Source organism: Pteropus medius, unplaced genomic scaffold (assembly GCF_902729225.1).
Source record: "Pteropus medius unplaced genomic scaffold, Ma_sr-lr_union100, whole genome shotgun sequence".
In the NCBI taxonomy this organism is placed as follows: domain Eukaryota; kingdom Metazoa; phylum Chordata; class Mammalia; order Chiroptera; family Pteropodidae; genus Pteropus; species Pteropus medius.
The window spans coordinates 3262969-3279061 of NW_024347867.1; the positions used below are offsets into that span (position 1 = coordinate 3262969).

Consider the following 16093-nt stretch of genomic DNA (forward strand, 5'->3'; position numbering starts at 1 on the left):
GTATGCTGTAACTCCCCTGAAATCTGTATTTTACATCTGTCTTTTGTAGGGAGATAAAAAATTAAGGTGTGATTCTGCTGATCTTCGGCATGACATTGATCGTCGGAGAAAAGAAAGAAGTAAAGAACGGGGGGATTCCAAGGGCTCCAGGGAATCCAGTGGGTCAAGAAAGCAGGAAAAAACTCCAAAAGATTACAAGGAATACAAATCATACAAAGATGACAGGTAATTGTTAAAACTGTCTGAATTAGGTTTTAGCTTCTAATTAGCCTTTAATAATTGTCAGCTTAATTGCTTTCAATTTTGACTGTGTAATCGAATGTTTAAATTTAAACAATTAAAATTATTTGTTTTACAGCAAAAATGTATTTGTCTTTTACACGGCTTATGGTGGATGAGGACAAAAACTTTGGAATAGCAAGCTAACACTGAAAAAAAAAATGACAAATTAATGTGTCCTATTATCCAGGCTACATCAGGAGGTTGGACTTCAATGCAGTGCATTTCTAGAAAGTTTGTGTAAGAACTTTGGTTCGTTATGCTTGATTCCGCACTTTTTCAACTCATAACACCCAGAGTACAAGAATTTTAAACTGATATCTAGTGGTTTAACATGGGAGAGATGGGGGGGAGGAAGAACTAGTTTTTATGAAGTAGCGATGTGTATTAGTCTTTCAAAGTAATGTTTCCATGGATACTATTAGCAGTGGTAAGAGTTATTGCAGGTATGATAACTGATATCGGGTGTTGCATTAGAATCATGTAAAATTGATCATCATAGAGTCAAATAACTAATAGGAATACTAAGTATCGTAGATAATTGTTTTTCTTGATATTCATTAGGTAAATGGTGGATTTTACTTGTGTTTTTTAATTTATGACTGGTATTTATAATGTTACATGCTTTTTATTTCTATAATGGAGTTATGGCCCAAATCATACCAACTGTTTGCACCCAGGGTATACAAACTGCAGTCATTTTGAAACTTGGCCTTAAGAACATTCTTTCTTTTTCTTACTCTTCTTTTTCTTTCCTTAAAATAAAAAAATAAGTTAAAAATATTGAAGAACTGAACTTTATTCTCGAAGTTTCCAGACTGCTAGTTTCTAACTGGCAGGCATAGCATGTTTTTCAGTAATGATGTAAAATAAATATTGAAGGAGAATGGAAATAGACTGTCAAAGTTTAACACCCAATCATTTTAGTTATGTAATAATTTTAATAGGGGATAGTTTTTTGACTTGAAAAATATCTCTCATTATAAGATTCAACAGGGTCTTCATCTTTTTAAAAATAGCACATGTTTTTTTTTTGTTTTCTTTATTTATCTTGCAGTAAACATAAAGGTAGAGAGCAGGATCATTCTCGATCTTCATCCTCTTCTGCATCACCTTCTTCTCCCAGTTCTCGAGAAGAAAAGGAGAGTAAGAAGGAAAGAGAAGAAGAATTTAAAACTCATCATGAACTGAAAGAATACTCGGGCTTTGGAGGAGTTAGCCGACCACGAGGAACCTTTGTAAGTAATAAAATGATCTTTAATCATTTGATAGGACTTTACCTTAGAGTACTGTACATAAGGTAAATAAAATATATGTTTTAGACTTTGTTATTTGAGTCATTACTTGTACAGTTAGAAGTAGTTTTGAGAAATGAATTGTTATTTGAAGTATCATCTTCATTAAATGCATTTTGTGGGAGGGAAGAGGAACAAAGCTGGAATGATACTTTATATGCAGTAAAAAATGTTTTTGCCTAAGTAAAAGTAAATGCCATTTTATATAAACTGGATACATTTCTTAACTTTGGAATCAATAATTGTACATAGAGCTTAAAGACCAAAGAGTCAAGGAAGGTTATTGAGACCCATTTCTTTAATCACTTAGTTTTGAAAAGATACCTAAAAAACATTTTTAAAAATCCTTATGTTCATCTCTGTATTGTAACTGTTTTCATCTTTGCTTTCTTTAAGTCCCTGTTTATATGTTTATTAATCATAGAAATCACAGAACTTTTTATTCTACATAGCATACATACTACCTTCGTGTTTTAATAAATGTTTTAATTATTTAATGACTTCATAGTATTGCATCTTTTACTCTTTAATTTCTAGATTCAGATTTCCTTGACCTAGTATCCAGTTGGTTATTATAGGGTTTCTTAATTAGATCATTTAGGAAAGAAAAACTTTGCTTATATGGTTATACGTGAGTTGAACACTTGGGGCTCCTATAATAATTCAAAGGAATTAGACAACTCTTTTGGCTAGTAAAAGGGAATAGAACCACTTTGATTATTTTAAAATATTCAAGCCATGAAAGTGTAGTATTCTAACACTTAAGTTTGTGCATTTCTTAACTTAATTTTCAGTAGGCAGAATTTTTTGCCTGTGATATAGAATAGTCAACCTCAGTGGCTATGAAATCAAGATTTAGGAAGGAAATTGGGGAACATGTTTTTTGTTACTGCAGTAAAATTAAGAGTTTGCATGTAACTAAGTACCTTTGATTGCGTTACTAAACAACTCTGTTAATGTTAATCAGTTCCGAATTAGAGGCAGAGGAAGAGCCAGAGGAGTTTTTGCTGGGACAAATACTGGTCCAAACAACTCAAATACTACTTTTCAAAAGAGACCGAAGGAAGAGGAATGGGATCCAGAATATACCCCAAAGAGCAAGAAGTACTTCTTGGTGGGTGTTAGAAATCTGTGTTTATTTGGTTTGCATTAATTTTCAAAGCATACTGGGTGAATACATTTGAGTACAGATATCCACTAATGTGAGAACATTTCACCATAATGAGGAAAACCTTTTTAAAAATTCATTGCCCAGATGATTTGAAGTTTTGAAAATATGGGTCCCTTTAGTTCTGTTTATATTTTATTGACATCATCTGTGGGCTGATCTGGATAAACTAAAAATATACCTGATTCGATAGCCACGGTCAGAGAAGAACATTAATACATATGTAAGACAGTAACAGTTGTAGAAACTTCTCATTAAGATTTACCTTCCATCATCACAGACAGTTGTTTAAATGAAATGCAAGGAGAATTCTTTCAGAGTACATGTAATTAAGGGTCTCAGGGAGGCTGTTCACTTTCATTGGAGTAAAAGGAAGATGAAAAATTATAGTATGGAAAAGTTGCTAGGTACACTGATGCTTTTCTCTCTGAAGTAGTTTTCTAAGGGATGAGACTAGAGGAGGTAGGTACTGAAAGATTGTCTATGTAACCATGGAACTTTTTTACAGTTTGGAATAGAAGAAAAAGATACATCCTGCATTATAGACACAACTTAACATACCAAAACTATTATGGGAAATACTCGTTTTTGTTACAGCTCCTCAGAGAAGTCAGGTTTCAGAGACTAGTTTTGAAGACCTAGTTGTTTTGTTGAAGCAAGTAGGAAAATAGTACCGGATTTACAGAATTGCGTCTGTTACTTGGCTTTGCTGAATACAGTTGACCTGAATGTGCATGGCACATCTACTAAGTCAGAGGATAGAGCTGTATTGTGAAGTAGAATAGTTTGGAGAATGGGCAGTATAATTATTTGAGAAATTAGTTTCCATTTGCCTTTTTTGGGGGATGGTACTTTAATCATCAAGAGTTCAAAAACGTTAAATTTTTACAGCATGCATTATCTGTAATGTTTGCTTGGTATATGCTCTTCTGAGGAGTAATTTATGCTTGTTCGAGTTGAGTTGATAATCTGGAAAGTTATAGAAAAGTTTGAGAATTTATGTGTATTAACAGACTGCTGTTTATGCTAGGTGTCTGAAGGATGAGACAACAAATACATTGACTCCAGTTCTTGGTTTAGAGAACAGTAATGGAGACACAAACATTCTAAATATGTATTATGGATTTCCTCCGAAAGAGGAACTGGTGGATTATTACAAGGAGAGAGTGATTAGCAAAGAGGAACATGGCTTGAATCTTGAGCTTAAAAGATGGGGAGTTGTATTGCAGGTAGCAGCAGTAGTGAAATGTCTTGATACAGAGAACTGCAGTACTCAGATGGCTTAGATAATTGTTATAAAATTGGGGAAATTAAAAAGCAGGAGCCAAGTTGTGGAAGGCAATAATACTTTTATAAATTTGGATTGTAAGCAGTTTTAGAAGAATCGTGATAGTGAGAGCAAACATCTCGGCAATATTGCATGTCTGAAATAAAGGGCTAGATTGGAAAAAAGTTAAAGTAACATTTATGAGGACTTATTCTGGGACCCACTAGTTGAATGTTGGTAGTGAGAAGAAGAAATTCTCTTAAGATGTAGAGAGGGGCTTGCAGGGAAAAGAAGCCCATTTGAGGAGATTCAGTTCTGTTTTTGAATTGCCTGGAAGGGATCAAGTAGAGATGTGCAATAGATAATTGCTAATGCAGATCTAGAGAGAGAAGAAAATCGAGGAACCATCATTTTACAAGTCAATGGGTAAAAGCCATTATAAGATCACCTGGTCAGAAGAGAAGAGATTAAAAGGCCAACTTTGAGAGATATGAGGGGTGAGGAATGAGAGATAGTAAAAATGCCAGACAGTGTAGATCAAATGCGAAAGGTCAAAAAGTTAAGAGGGAAATGAGAGGTGAACGAATGAAGAATAAGTAATTTTTTAGCACTTTCAACATTTCACGAATATTTGATTAATGCCAGACCTTCATTTTTTATGGTATTATTTTGTAATCTGGTTATCATAGTAGCTACTTTAATTGGGACATAATTATTTTATGTTGGCCTGTAATTAGGTAGTAGGTATTCTAGAAGATTGTTATTTTAAGAATTTATGAGTAGTAGTAACTTATGAATAGTGGTAACATTTTATATGTTTTATATTTAAAATATTTCTGGGTTATATTTAAAATACTTCATGTCTGTGTTAAACATACACATGCTTTTGGCACAGACCGATGTTTACTAGAAGTAAAATTAAGACTAATAAATTTTTTTCTTAAAAATCAATTCCCTATGTTTATTTGGGTTCTTAATGAACTATTGAAATGACAATTCTGGTTTTTGCATGGATAATTAAATTTAAAAATTTTTGCATTATTTGTAAAGATACTTGACTTTTCAAACAGCTAATGAGAATAGAAATGTAAACAAAAATATAATTCAGAATTGATGAGGTTGAGGTTGAAAACTATAGGCATTCACCTAGGTTCTTTCAGAATAATTTCCCAGCATGGAAGTTTTGTCCATATTAATGAAACATTCTAATACTTAGTAATAATGATGATAGATAACATTTGTTGAAAATATATACTATGCTAGGCAGTATTTTGTGTTTTACATGTATGTGTTTATTTCATGCTTATAAAATCCTTTTGAAGTACAGCCATTATTTCACTTTTACTGTGAAAAATACTGAGGTACAGAGATTGAGCAACTTGACCAAAGTTAAAGTTACATGGCTAGTAGGCGTGGGATCAGAATTTGAACCCATGTTTGGGCTCCAGAGCCTGGGTTCTGCAAACACCAGTATTATTATTATTCCAGGACTGAGTAATAATAATACTTGTTGGATCCTCTTCTGACATTTCCCATCTCAAAACTTGGATTTATGCAAGATGTTTTCCATAATAAGTACTTCAGGAGAGATACTAGTCTTAGACCCTGAAATTCAGTGGAGGGGCGAGTATATGAAGAGTTGGGGCAAGTGGAACATTGCTGAAATGGGCAAGTTCTCAGTGGTGAGTTGATGTTGTCTTCTGAGGAAGAGAAAACTCGTGGTGGGGAAGGGAGTTTGGGATTGGAGTTTGATTAAATTAATCCTTTGAAAGTTTATCATTCTGTGGAGAAGAGATGAGGATTCAGAAGGTCTTGGTTCTAATGCGGCCTCCTTTTGTAACATGTTTTTGGCTGTGTATTATACATATCTTCTGGCACTTTATAATCAAGTTAATTTTTAAAAGTTGTAACAAGAATAAAATCTTAATGTAAGAATTTGAGGATTAAGAATTATTTAATGGCACTCAGGTAGCCGCCAGGATAACCTTTGAAATACACAGCATAGTCTTCTAGCTATTTTTTTTTTTAACCCAGTTTCAGAATATTGTATATTTAAGAGTATTGGTTAGTTTAACTTGCATGTCCAGCTTTGCCACTGCTTTTTCTATTTCTACTCTTGGCTGCCTCCTATGGTAACCATTTACTGCTAACAGGATTCCTGAGAAATGTATTCTGTGAGTGATGGGCATAAGGGATAGTGGAAAGGAGGACACTTCTGTGGCCTTGGGCAAGTTACTCAATTTCTCTGTGTCTCAGTTTTTTCATATCGAAAGTGGGATTAGTAACAGTATTTTACAGAGTTGTTGTGAGGATTAGGTGAGTAATAACATGGAAAGTGCTTAGAACAGTACCTTACCCTTAGCACTATATAAAATTATTATTACCAAATTTATTGAGTGCTTGCTTGTCACACTGTGGGCTGGGCAATTTTTACAGATCATCTGTGTTTCCTCAAGGCTGTCTCTTAAAATGAGGAAATAAAGCCACACAGTTTCTTTTAAGATATAAATCCATGCCTCTGATTCTAAAACCTGTTTGTCATGGAATACAGTGTAAATACCACAAACTCTAGAGTTGGGTGTGCTCATACCAGAAGGGAGCCTAAATTATGTAATTCTGCATCGTTTTCAGTGGCAGAGTGTTTTAAAATAGTTTATTTCCAGTTTACAATTAAACTTTCTGACATTGAAATTTATAGTTCCTAAACTTGATAGTTCCTAAACTTGTTCCTTATGGAGTCAATGCACACCTCAAGCTAGTGTTCTTTCATTGCTTTGGTAAAGATAAATTATTAGAAATTGGTAACTGTTCTTATGTAGTCTGTTGATTACATGTGTAACTGAGCTTTTCAAGTCATGCAGGAAGGGGAGGGTGATCTGCATTACATGGATATATAAGAGTGCATTCTGTTTTGAACAACGCTCATCACATAATATTTGAAAAAAGGTTTCGGCGACTTTTTCGGACAGTCAATCAGTACTAGTACTCCATCGGTTATACAACATTTTTTGCATTTATGCCTGTTGTCTCATACAGGGAGGGGCATCATTTTGCCTTATTTCCCATTTGCGTTGGTGACAAACTTATGAGGTGGGCAGCAGTTAAATTACCTTACAAGAGAACTTAGGCTTTTTGTTTTATATTTTGGGGTGTAATAGTCATCCACAAAGTCAAGTACTTTTCAATTTTGCAGATTCTTTGGATTAATGGAATAAATTGTAAATGGGGACCATCTCTATTTGGATACAGTTAATGAAAAATTAAGTTTGGAATGTAATAGCTACAGTACTTCAGGTTGGTGAAGAAGAAATAAGTTGAGGTATTTCTCTAGGGACCATGCCATCATGATTTAGGCTGTGAGATTACCTGGCTCAGAAGATTGATGTGTAATAATACATTGATTTAGATTTAAATCTCAGTAGGATTTGAAAATCTGTTCATGTATGTAAAGTATTGTTCATACCATCTATTTTGTAAATGTTGATATTGTAATGATGTTTTTATGATTTTGTCACATCTTTATGACTAAGGTAAATATTTTGGGAAAAAATATTGGTTATTTTATTGACATGCTGTATAATTAATGACAAGTGGACTTAGGTTGAAATAAATTGGGAAGAAAAAAAGTAAAAAGTTTCAAAATTGGCAGTAATTTAGCAGTTGAGATTGTCCAACAAATTGTCTTGGACAACTCTCAATGCTTGGATTACTAAGCACTAAAATGTAATTATTCGCTTTGACAATAGAACATATTTTTGTTGAAAAGTTAAGTTTTATTGGTTTTGTTTTATCATGTTTTGGAACATTACCAATCTCATATACACAATCTTCAGAAGATTTATACCATGACTTATGAGTGGGGGTACAGTTATCTTCCTTACAAGAAAAACATTTCATTGATTATTATTTTTAACCTTTCTATAGCATGATGACAGAGATGATGGTGTGGACTATTGGGCCAAAAGAGGAAGAGGTCGTGGTACTTTCCAACGTGGCAGAGGGCGCTTTAACTTCAAAAAATCAGGTAGCAGTCCAAAATGGACTCATGACAAATACCAAGGGGATGGGATCGTTGAAGATGAAGAAGAGACCATGGAAAATAATGAAGAAAAGAAGGATAGACGCAAAGAAGAAAAGGTAGAAAATTTCAAGTTGTTAGTGATTCTAACAGATTTTCTTCTATGTAGTTTTGGTGGGCTAATTAATTATTTAAATTTTTAGAAACTGATACAGTGATTATTATGGATCATTTTCACACTCTGCATCTTTGCTAATCCTTATTTTCTCTCTCTTTTTTTTTTAGGAATAGTAAATCTGAAGTGAGATTGAAGCAGAGAGCAGAACTTGCACCCACCATTTTTTACCTGATTTTTGTTTTCAAATAAGAATGTAATAAGCATTTTACTTAAATTTTACTGTTTGCAAGTAGTCTATAGAAATTTTGTTTTAAGTCTTTAAATATCTTGAAAAATAGTAGACTGTATGTTGAAAATTGTATTGAAATAAAGTAGAAAATTGTTACGTACCATATTTGTAACTATCAACTTTTAAAAAGAATACTTTTACTGTTTTTGTTACATGCATTGTAATTCTGCTTTGTCTATAAGATATGGTCAAGTACAACTCTGTGAAAGTTCTGATTCTCTTCCCTCCCTGTTTGTTAATGTTTATTCTGAAGTAAACGTTAGCTCTGCATACAAATCCCTGAACAGAAGTTGTTTATAGAGATCGCACTAATTAATTATTTTCACTCTATAGATCTGTTTAACATTTTCCTTAATTCAAACACACTACATTGTAGGGTGACTAATTTTTGAAGTGTACCACAGAAAAAATTACTTTGGTAAACTAAGCTAGTTTAACACTTCAGCAAATGTTTAAGAAGAAAAAAAGCTTTTCCAAGAGCTAAGAAATGCAAGTTATTAAAAGTTAGATTGAAAGTATGCCAATTTTTCTTTTCTTTCTTTTTTTTTACTGAAAGCAAGCAGTGGCCTATAAAAACTATTCTTAGGAGCCTTTACAATTTGGGTTCAAAATTCATTGTTCTCATTCTGTTCTTATTTGAAAGTTTGAGTCATGGTCTTAGATAGCAGCTTTTCTTTTGAGAGAGGAAACTAGTTTGTAATAATACTGCAAATAAAAACCCCATTCCTACTGAACGTCTTATTTTTAAAAGCAAAACAGAACAAAGCCTGTAATCCTGGTGATGGTGTGGAAGAGGAGTATCCTGCAGAATAACGTGATACATTAAAAAGATGTACCTGATTTCATATCTTACATATTTATTTGAGCTTTTGGACAGCTGAAATAATAGTTTATATAGTCTAACCATAAGGAAAAATAGGGAAACAGAACATACTGTTTGTTAGTGGTATTTTAAGTAACTCATTTTTCAAATGTCACCAATAAAAAGTTTTTGACAGGAAGTTTGTTGCACCGTTGATCTAACTTAGTTTTCATTATTTTTCCCCTAATTCAGTTGCAGTTTGTAAAATGGCCTTTTCTGTTTATTCACAAGGGGTCTGATTTTTAGGTATAAAATCTTTAAAATGTGAATTACCTTTAGGTTATGTTGCTAGCTCTTAAAGGAATGAAAATCTGAAGTAGTAAATTTCAGTGTTAAGTCTGCTTTATGAGCATATATAACAGGAGTCAAATTTCATGTTAATTCAGCAATTGAATTAGTTGTATATGTTTGCATTAAAATGAGATAAAGCTCTTATTTTGTTAGTGTAAACTTCCAAAGATCTTAACTGTATGGCCCTTTCATCCTCGGTGATTTGCAATCCTAGCACCTTGATTGCATCCAGGGGCATTTGCTAAGAGCTATTGGGGAAACAAATTGGAAAAAATCTCCCACAGAAACAACCCTCAATACATGTGATGTTTATGGCCCTGAGATCCTTAGTATTGCATGATTTCTTCTGTTTATTTTATCTTTCTGAAATTGTTACAGCAGAGGAAATACTGTCAAAGCACGTATGTATTGGAATAATCAGGACATAAATAATATTCTCCCACTTAGAGTAATTACATGCTAAAGCAACATGGATTTGATCTCCAGTACAGGAGAATTTCATGACCATTTTTTATTTTATACAAATAAATTTAGTTTTTAATAGTTAGTTGGTTAAACAATGAATCTGTATGCATGACTATAAATGTGCAGCTTGGCTTTTCCACTTAAGACAATAGGAAAAAGAATTTGTTGAGAAATTAGTTAATAGGGAGTGGGAATAAAGCTACCTAAGTCCTATCAACAGATTATATTTTAAGTAGGTGCATTGCTTTAACCCAAATATATACAGGATTTGGTTACTTTTATTATCTTAACATTGAGGAAAGAGTATCATACCAGAATATAGTGGGAAGGGTGATTATGGATATTTTTCAGAGCCAAGCATATAAAAAGTAGCCTGTGTGTATTTTTTTAGACCACAGTTTAGTTCCACACTTCATGACATGTTATAGAAGTTGAAAGGTTTCTCTTGGTAAGGTATTATAAGTGCCAGAAAATACTAACTCTTTGATACCTACATTAAGGGATTTCCTTTTGTCTAGAGAAGGAAAACAAAAATGAACCAAAGGGTATTTCCGGAACAGATAGCTGTTTAAGAAGGCCATGACTCAGTCTTAGGTGTGTATACCTTTAAACATCCTAGAATTTTAATAGAAAAAAATGTTTTTTCAATTACAGCCTACTTTAAAGAATTATTATTGTTCCCTTTTGTCACAGTTAAAATCAAGTGTTGGGAATTACAATTTGAGAAGAAAAAATTAAACCCAATAAGAATGAATGTAGATGGCTCAACAAATCTTACTCAGTGTGATGTATAATGCAACAGGGACCCTTGTAAATTGTCATAATGCCAATAAAATGTCATAAGTGGTAATAGCTGTTGTTGCTTACCTGATTTTGAGACTATTTCTTTGCTTTATACAACTGATTTCTATGGCCTATTTCTAGATTTTAGAATAACCAGTTCATCTGTTAGGAAAATTAAATGGTGTGTGGGCTTTTGCGGGGTTTGGTAAGTACTTTATAAAACTTCTCAAATCCCTAACTACTGTTCTTGTTTCCTCTGGGAAAATGGGAAATTTTACAGTGGATAATTCCAGGTCATTATTAGAGAATACAGAAATTCTGGATTTCTAGTCTAGCCTTCCTGTTTGTTTAATACAGGAACTTATTGGCCACAGTATTAGGGAAAATCAGCATTCTCTTTCTAAAAATACTGTAGTTAATAAGGTTTTTAAAAAGTATATTAGAGTAAGATCTGGTGTAATTCTTACAATTCTTACAAATTATTTGAAATGGGCCATTCTGTCAACTTGAAACAAGCATTTTCACAGAAATTTGTGTGCTAAGACATAGATTTTGACTAAATTATCCCTTTAAAATTGTTAAATTTCTGGGTAATTTATGTTATATGCCAATTTCCTATATAAAAACATGCGCTCTCAGGGATGTTTTCTAATTTTTAAAAAAAATTTACGTAGTTTATTTTTTTTTGGGTTTCAGCTGGAATCCCTGTGGGGTATACTGTTTCCATATGTAACAGTATATTTCACATTCAGAAGTACAGAGGCCTGTCTCAATTCATCAAGTCGCTAAATAGGGAAGGCAAATGGAAAAAGAAACTTCATTGTCATGGGATTGTATTTGGCTAGATTTTGTCTCTGGGTGGTAGATCTTGATCTAACCCTTAAAAACTTAGAGTATTATCTGTTAAATCTAGGGTTCTCAAATAGTTGAAACATTTTTAAATCTGAATGTCAAGGGTCTAATTCAGTTTATAGAGGTAGATATTAAAAATGAATCTGTTAGTGAAGTTTTAAGTGAACAAGGTTGGTTATCAGTTTCTTCGAATCTAGCAGCATAGGGAAATTAGTTGTATTGCATTGACTCAGAAGCTTTGGCTATTATGTGGATTTATGAGCCGGCTTCCTTATTTTTCACATTCAGTAATGACTAGTGTGCATCAGTTGTGAGAATGAAACCAAAGTTGTACATTCATATAAGTATGTAATTAATGTCATCATAATGGTACGTACATAAGAAAAATATTTTTCCGATGGACATTTTAGGTGTTACAACAGTGAGCTGATTTACAGCACTCTTAAAATGCAAAGGATAGTTTTGATTCTGGTAAGTAGAAAAGGGTTGGGCAAATGGGTTTTTAAGCTATTGCATAAGAACTGGAATCAGATTTCGCTTAATCTCATGGGGTTGCCCAACTTCCTGATTCAATAATAATGAGCCCTCCGTTTAATACAAGTAGATGATAGTAAGCACACCACAAAATTAGATGACGTGAAAGGGTTTACACGAAATATTTGGCAATAACTTCTTGTTAGTATGATAGTAATTGCAAATTTCATGGAATGTAAAGGGCCACAGAAAAATAAATACCACTCACCCACCATAATAATGGTTTACTTGCTGTCTTACCTAGTCTTTGACTATAGAAGGTCCTAATTTTTCTGTCTTGTTTGTACTAGAAAGGGAAGTAAACTTTATTAAGCTTCCAGGGTATTTCTAAGGTTGCCATGACGGGAATGTTAAATACAATTTGAATTTTGAAAAGTTGAATATTACCACCAATGTATGCATAAAAAGCTATAAAATAGACTTTGTTTAATGCCAGTATATAATTTTTTATGCATACATTTTGCGATAGCTTTCAAAATTTAAAGTTTCCTCTTTTTCACACCCCACCCCATGTTACTATGATAAAGATGCTTATCACTTGCCCTAGCTGCTGCAGTAGTCTCTTAATTTGAACTCTATGACCCTGCAATTTTATCCTTTGTCATCTGTGGGATGTTTTTCCATTACAAAATTAATGTCATTTTTAAGCTAAAATCCCCTCGATGTCATCCTGCTGCCTAAACTTTATATTCAAGATGAGCTATAGGAATTCTTTGCGCTGTTTTTTATCTTGCATTATCCAACTCCTTGTTCATTCATCTTTTTAAACATTGCTCATCAACTTTTGTGTGTGGTTTTGGAGTACCACGTTTTTAAGAGAAAAGAAATTCAAAGTTAAGGGCATACCAGACAAGCTGCAGGTCTGAAATAGTGTCATGTGAGTAGTTGGAAAATGTGTGTTTACTGTAGAAAAATGATGGCTAAGATAGGTCCTTGATTCTAGTTTAAGTACTTAAAGGGCTTTTCCTTAGAAGAGAAAACAAAAGTCAAATCATATAGAACCAAAATAACATTTTGTCTAACATGTTCCATGTTTAGAGGCCATTAGATAAAAAATCATAAGTACACAGACATAACACAGTCAGCTAATATTTGACGACTAGGTATTTAAAAAGAGTAGGCAGCTTGTGAATAGCAAGTTTTCTGCTTAGAGAAGTATGGAGAATCTGGATATTTGTCCTCTGGAATGCTGTGCTACCTGAAGCTAGTTCTCTGGATTACATATTTAGGATTAAGAGCTATAGTTTAAGGTCCTTGCGTTATTAAATTAGATGTTACCATCTGAGATCAGTGATTTTTTAAAAAATTAATTTCATTTATATAACATTGAAAAAAATATAGCAGTAGTGCAGCATTTCTGTTTTAAGATTTATGCCCATATGCCAAATCTTTGGATGACAATTTGCTATTGGAAGACAAAATAACTTATTTGGAATTTTTATGAAGTGGAACTTTTTTATTCGTTACTAAGACCATGGCAATATTGACATGTCTGAGTTATTGCCAAAAATGAAAATGACTAAATGGAAGCATTAGGAGTACTGATGTACTATCTGGATGATACAGAAGACTGGCAGGATATTCTTTAATTATTTTTCCTGTATTCTAGGTTTTAACCAACTCTTTTTAAGTAATTGACAAGAATCAAAGCATACCTAGTTGTGAACCTGTGATTGTATAAGAAAACATAATAGACTATCAAGTCACAAACCTAAAAATAATGGAACCAGAAAATCAAGCAACAGTTAACCTTTATGCTTATAGTTCTGGCATGTATTTTTGTTTAAAAAGTTATATAATACCTTTGGATTCAAATACTAAGCATAACCTAGGCTTTATATAAATTATTTAAAAGTTCAAATTCTGATTGTAGACTAAACATTTAACTTAGATTTTCTAATATTAATATTACATCCCTATAAGTAAATAGTTTATAGATATTTAGGTCATAGGGCTCCACTCTTTTCCATTACTTAATCATTTTGATTGTCCATAGAAAAAAGGAAAATTTCAGGAGAATTTGATTTAAAACATTTTAATGCCAAAGAAAGTCTTGGTCTGAATTAATCTCTCCAATTTTTGAATAAATGTAAAGTTATAATGAACCTTTGAGCGGTGTGTAACCTTTTAAATAGCAGTAGTCTGTTTAAGTGTACTGTGTGGTACCCTTAGAGGCTTCAAGCACAGGCGGAACAAGGAAAAAGACCCTAAGTATTTTTCTTTTTGAAATATAAAACTTAACTTTCTGGGCATGTACATCCCAATCTGAAGATCACTCATGGTTAAGGTTGGAGAGGCTATTGCGTATTTTGATAGCGTGTTATATTGTATTCTGCCCCATTAAGATAATTAACAGTAATTTGAGTTCACCTAATTACCTAAAACAGGCTTGCATCAGTCACAAGGCTAATGGAGTTGTCTAGGCAGTTGGCAAGATTAAGTATATATCTTTCTAGCCTTTTTCCAAGCCGGCACTCTTCCTCTCTCTATTAATTCACGGAAAAAGAATGCTTGGCATTCTTCATCTTGGGAATCTAGAACGTAGTATAATGATAATGTATTAGTGGTTCTGGAAAAATAACAAAAGCAAATATCTGCACAGCATTAGCATTTGCAATTAAACTAGGTAATAAGCTTTTCTCATGAACCCCAAATAGTGGATGGTAGCAAACCACCAACCTGCCTGGTACTGAATGTTGAATGTTGAGCTGTATGAAAAGTGCAGCCTGAAGGAGGCTTTAGTACTGGTTCCCATTATATTCTCAAGGGATGCTTTTGTTCTAGCCCTGTCTACTATGTGCTGTTTGATATCAGACCGGAAAGAGAGAAGGGTATAAGATTATTTACTTATGAGGGAAAAAGAGAAGGAAAAGGAATTTGAGAATATTATGATTTACTAATTTCATGTAGGGTTGCTGATTCATTTGCTTTCTACTTTGACATTGCCCAACACCCCTCTCCTGCCTCTACTTTCATCCTAATCTAGTTGAGGCTATTTGGTCCTGTCACTGTAATCACTGCCAGTTGCTGAGTTCCAAGTCATTCCTGGTGTCTGTTTTCTCTCATCCCATTATTATATCCAATTATTTTATTCAGCAGCAGTATTGATTAAATGCCTGTTATATGCCGGGCACTCTTCTAAAGCACTGGTGATACAGCATGAGTCCAAACAGAATTCCTGTTCTGGAGTTTACAGTAGAGTTTGACAGTAGGGGGCAGTATAAATATACATGGTGATAACTGCTATAAAGAAAAATAAGGAGAGTAAGGATAGATACTGTGGTGCTCAGAGCAAACCTCTTTGAGGTCTTCACAATGGAAGCTCCAGGAGGGCAAGGGCTTACCTGCCTTGCTCATTATTGCTTCCCCCTGTGCTTAGAATGGTGCCTGGCACATAGCAGACATACAGTGTTAGTTGAATGAATAAATGTTATGGGCCATAGAGAAATTGGTTAAAAAGTAACCACATTTTTTTTTATTATGTAGGTCAGCAGCAGGCACAGTTGATCTTAAATTGTCATGTCACTCTAATTCATCCGTCACTTAAATATGAGAGGAAACGGCTTTTGTGAAGCCAGTAACCTCAAATCAGAATTGAAAATTGGAATATCACCTGTCATGACTTAGTCATCACTTTGCCATCCGCGGCTCGGCCAGGTCAGTGTCCAGCCCATATTTGGTAGCCTGGATAACCAGGAGCGTTTCGTGATGTAACATTCTAAGTACTGCAAAGCTGCAGCTCCCTCGAGGACAGTGTTTAGCTTCTGCTAGTACCAGAAGCACATATTAGATGTTTGCTCATTGAACGATGATCAAAAAAATCGCGACTCCTCGCGGCAAACGGACTTAGGAGAGCAGCCCCGCTTTGGGTC

The 16093-nt window shown here is 33.7% G+C and overlaps 1 protein-coding gene across 6 annotated transcripts in view; it reads left to right on the top strand.

Moving 5' to 3' along the window:
* The window catches only part of BCLAF1 (BCL2 associated transcription factor 1), a 29003-nt gene extending 18101 nt beyond the window's left edge, over window positions 1-10902 (top strand). For 3 of the 6 annotated variants that reach the window (XM_039879000.1, XM_039878998.1, XM_039878999.1), the window contains exons 9-13: window positions 50-225; window positions 1337-1517; window positions 2542-2688; window positions 7934-8146; window positions 8313-10902. In XM_039879000.1, the coding sequence (XP_039734934.1) occupies window positions 50-225; window positions 1337-1517; window positions 2542-2688; window positions 7934-8146; window positions 8313-8318 (723 nt within the window). In that variant the 3' untranslated portion in view covers window positions 8319-10902. Of the gene's footprint in view, window positions 1-49; window positions 226-358; window positions 520-1336; window positions 1518-2541; window positions 2689-7933; window positions 8147-8312 lie in introns of all 6 variants that reach the window. The other 3 variants (XM_039879002.1, XM_039879001.1, XR_005656360.1) reach the window with 2 other exon arrangements.
* The last annotated feature ends 5191 nt before the right edge of the window (window positions 10903-16093 follow it).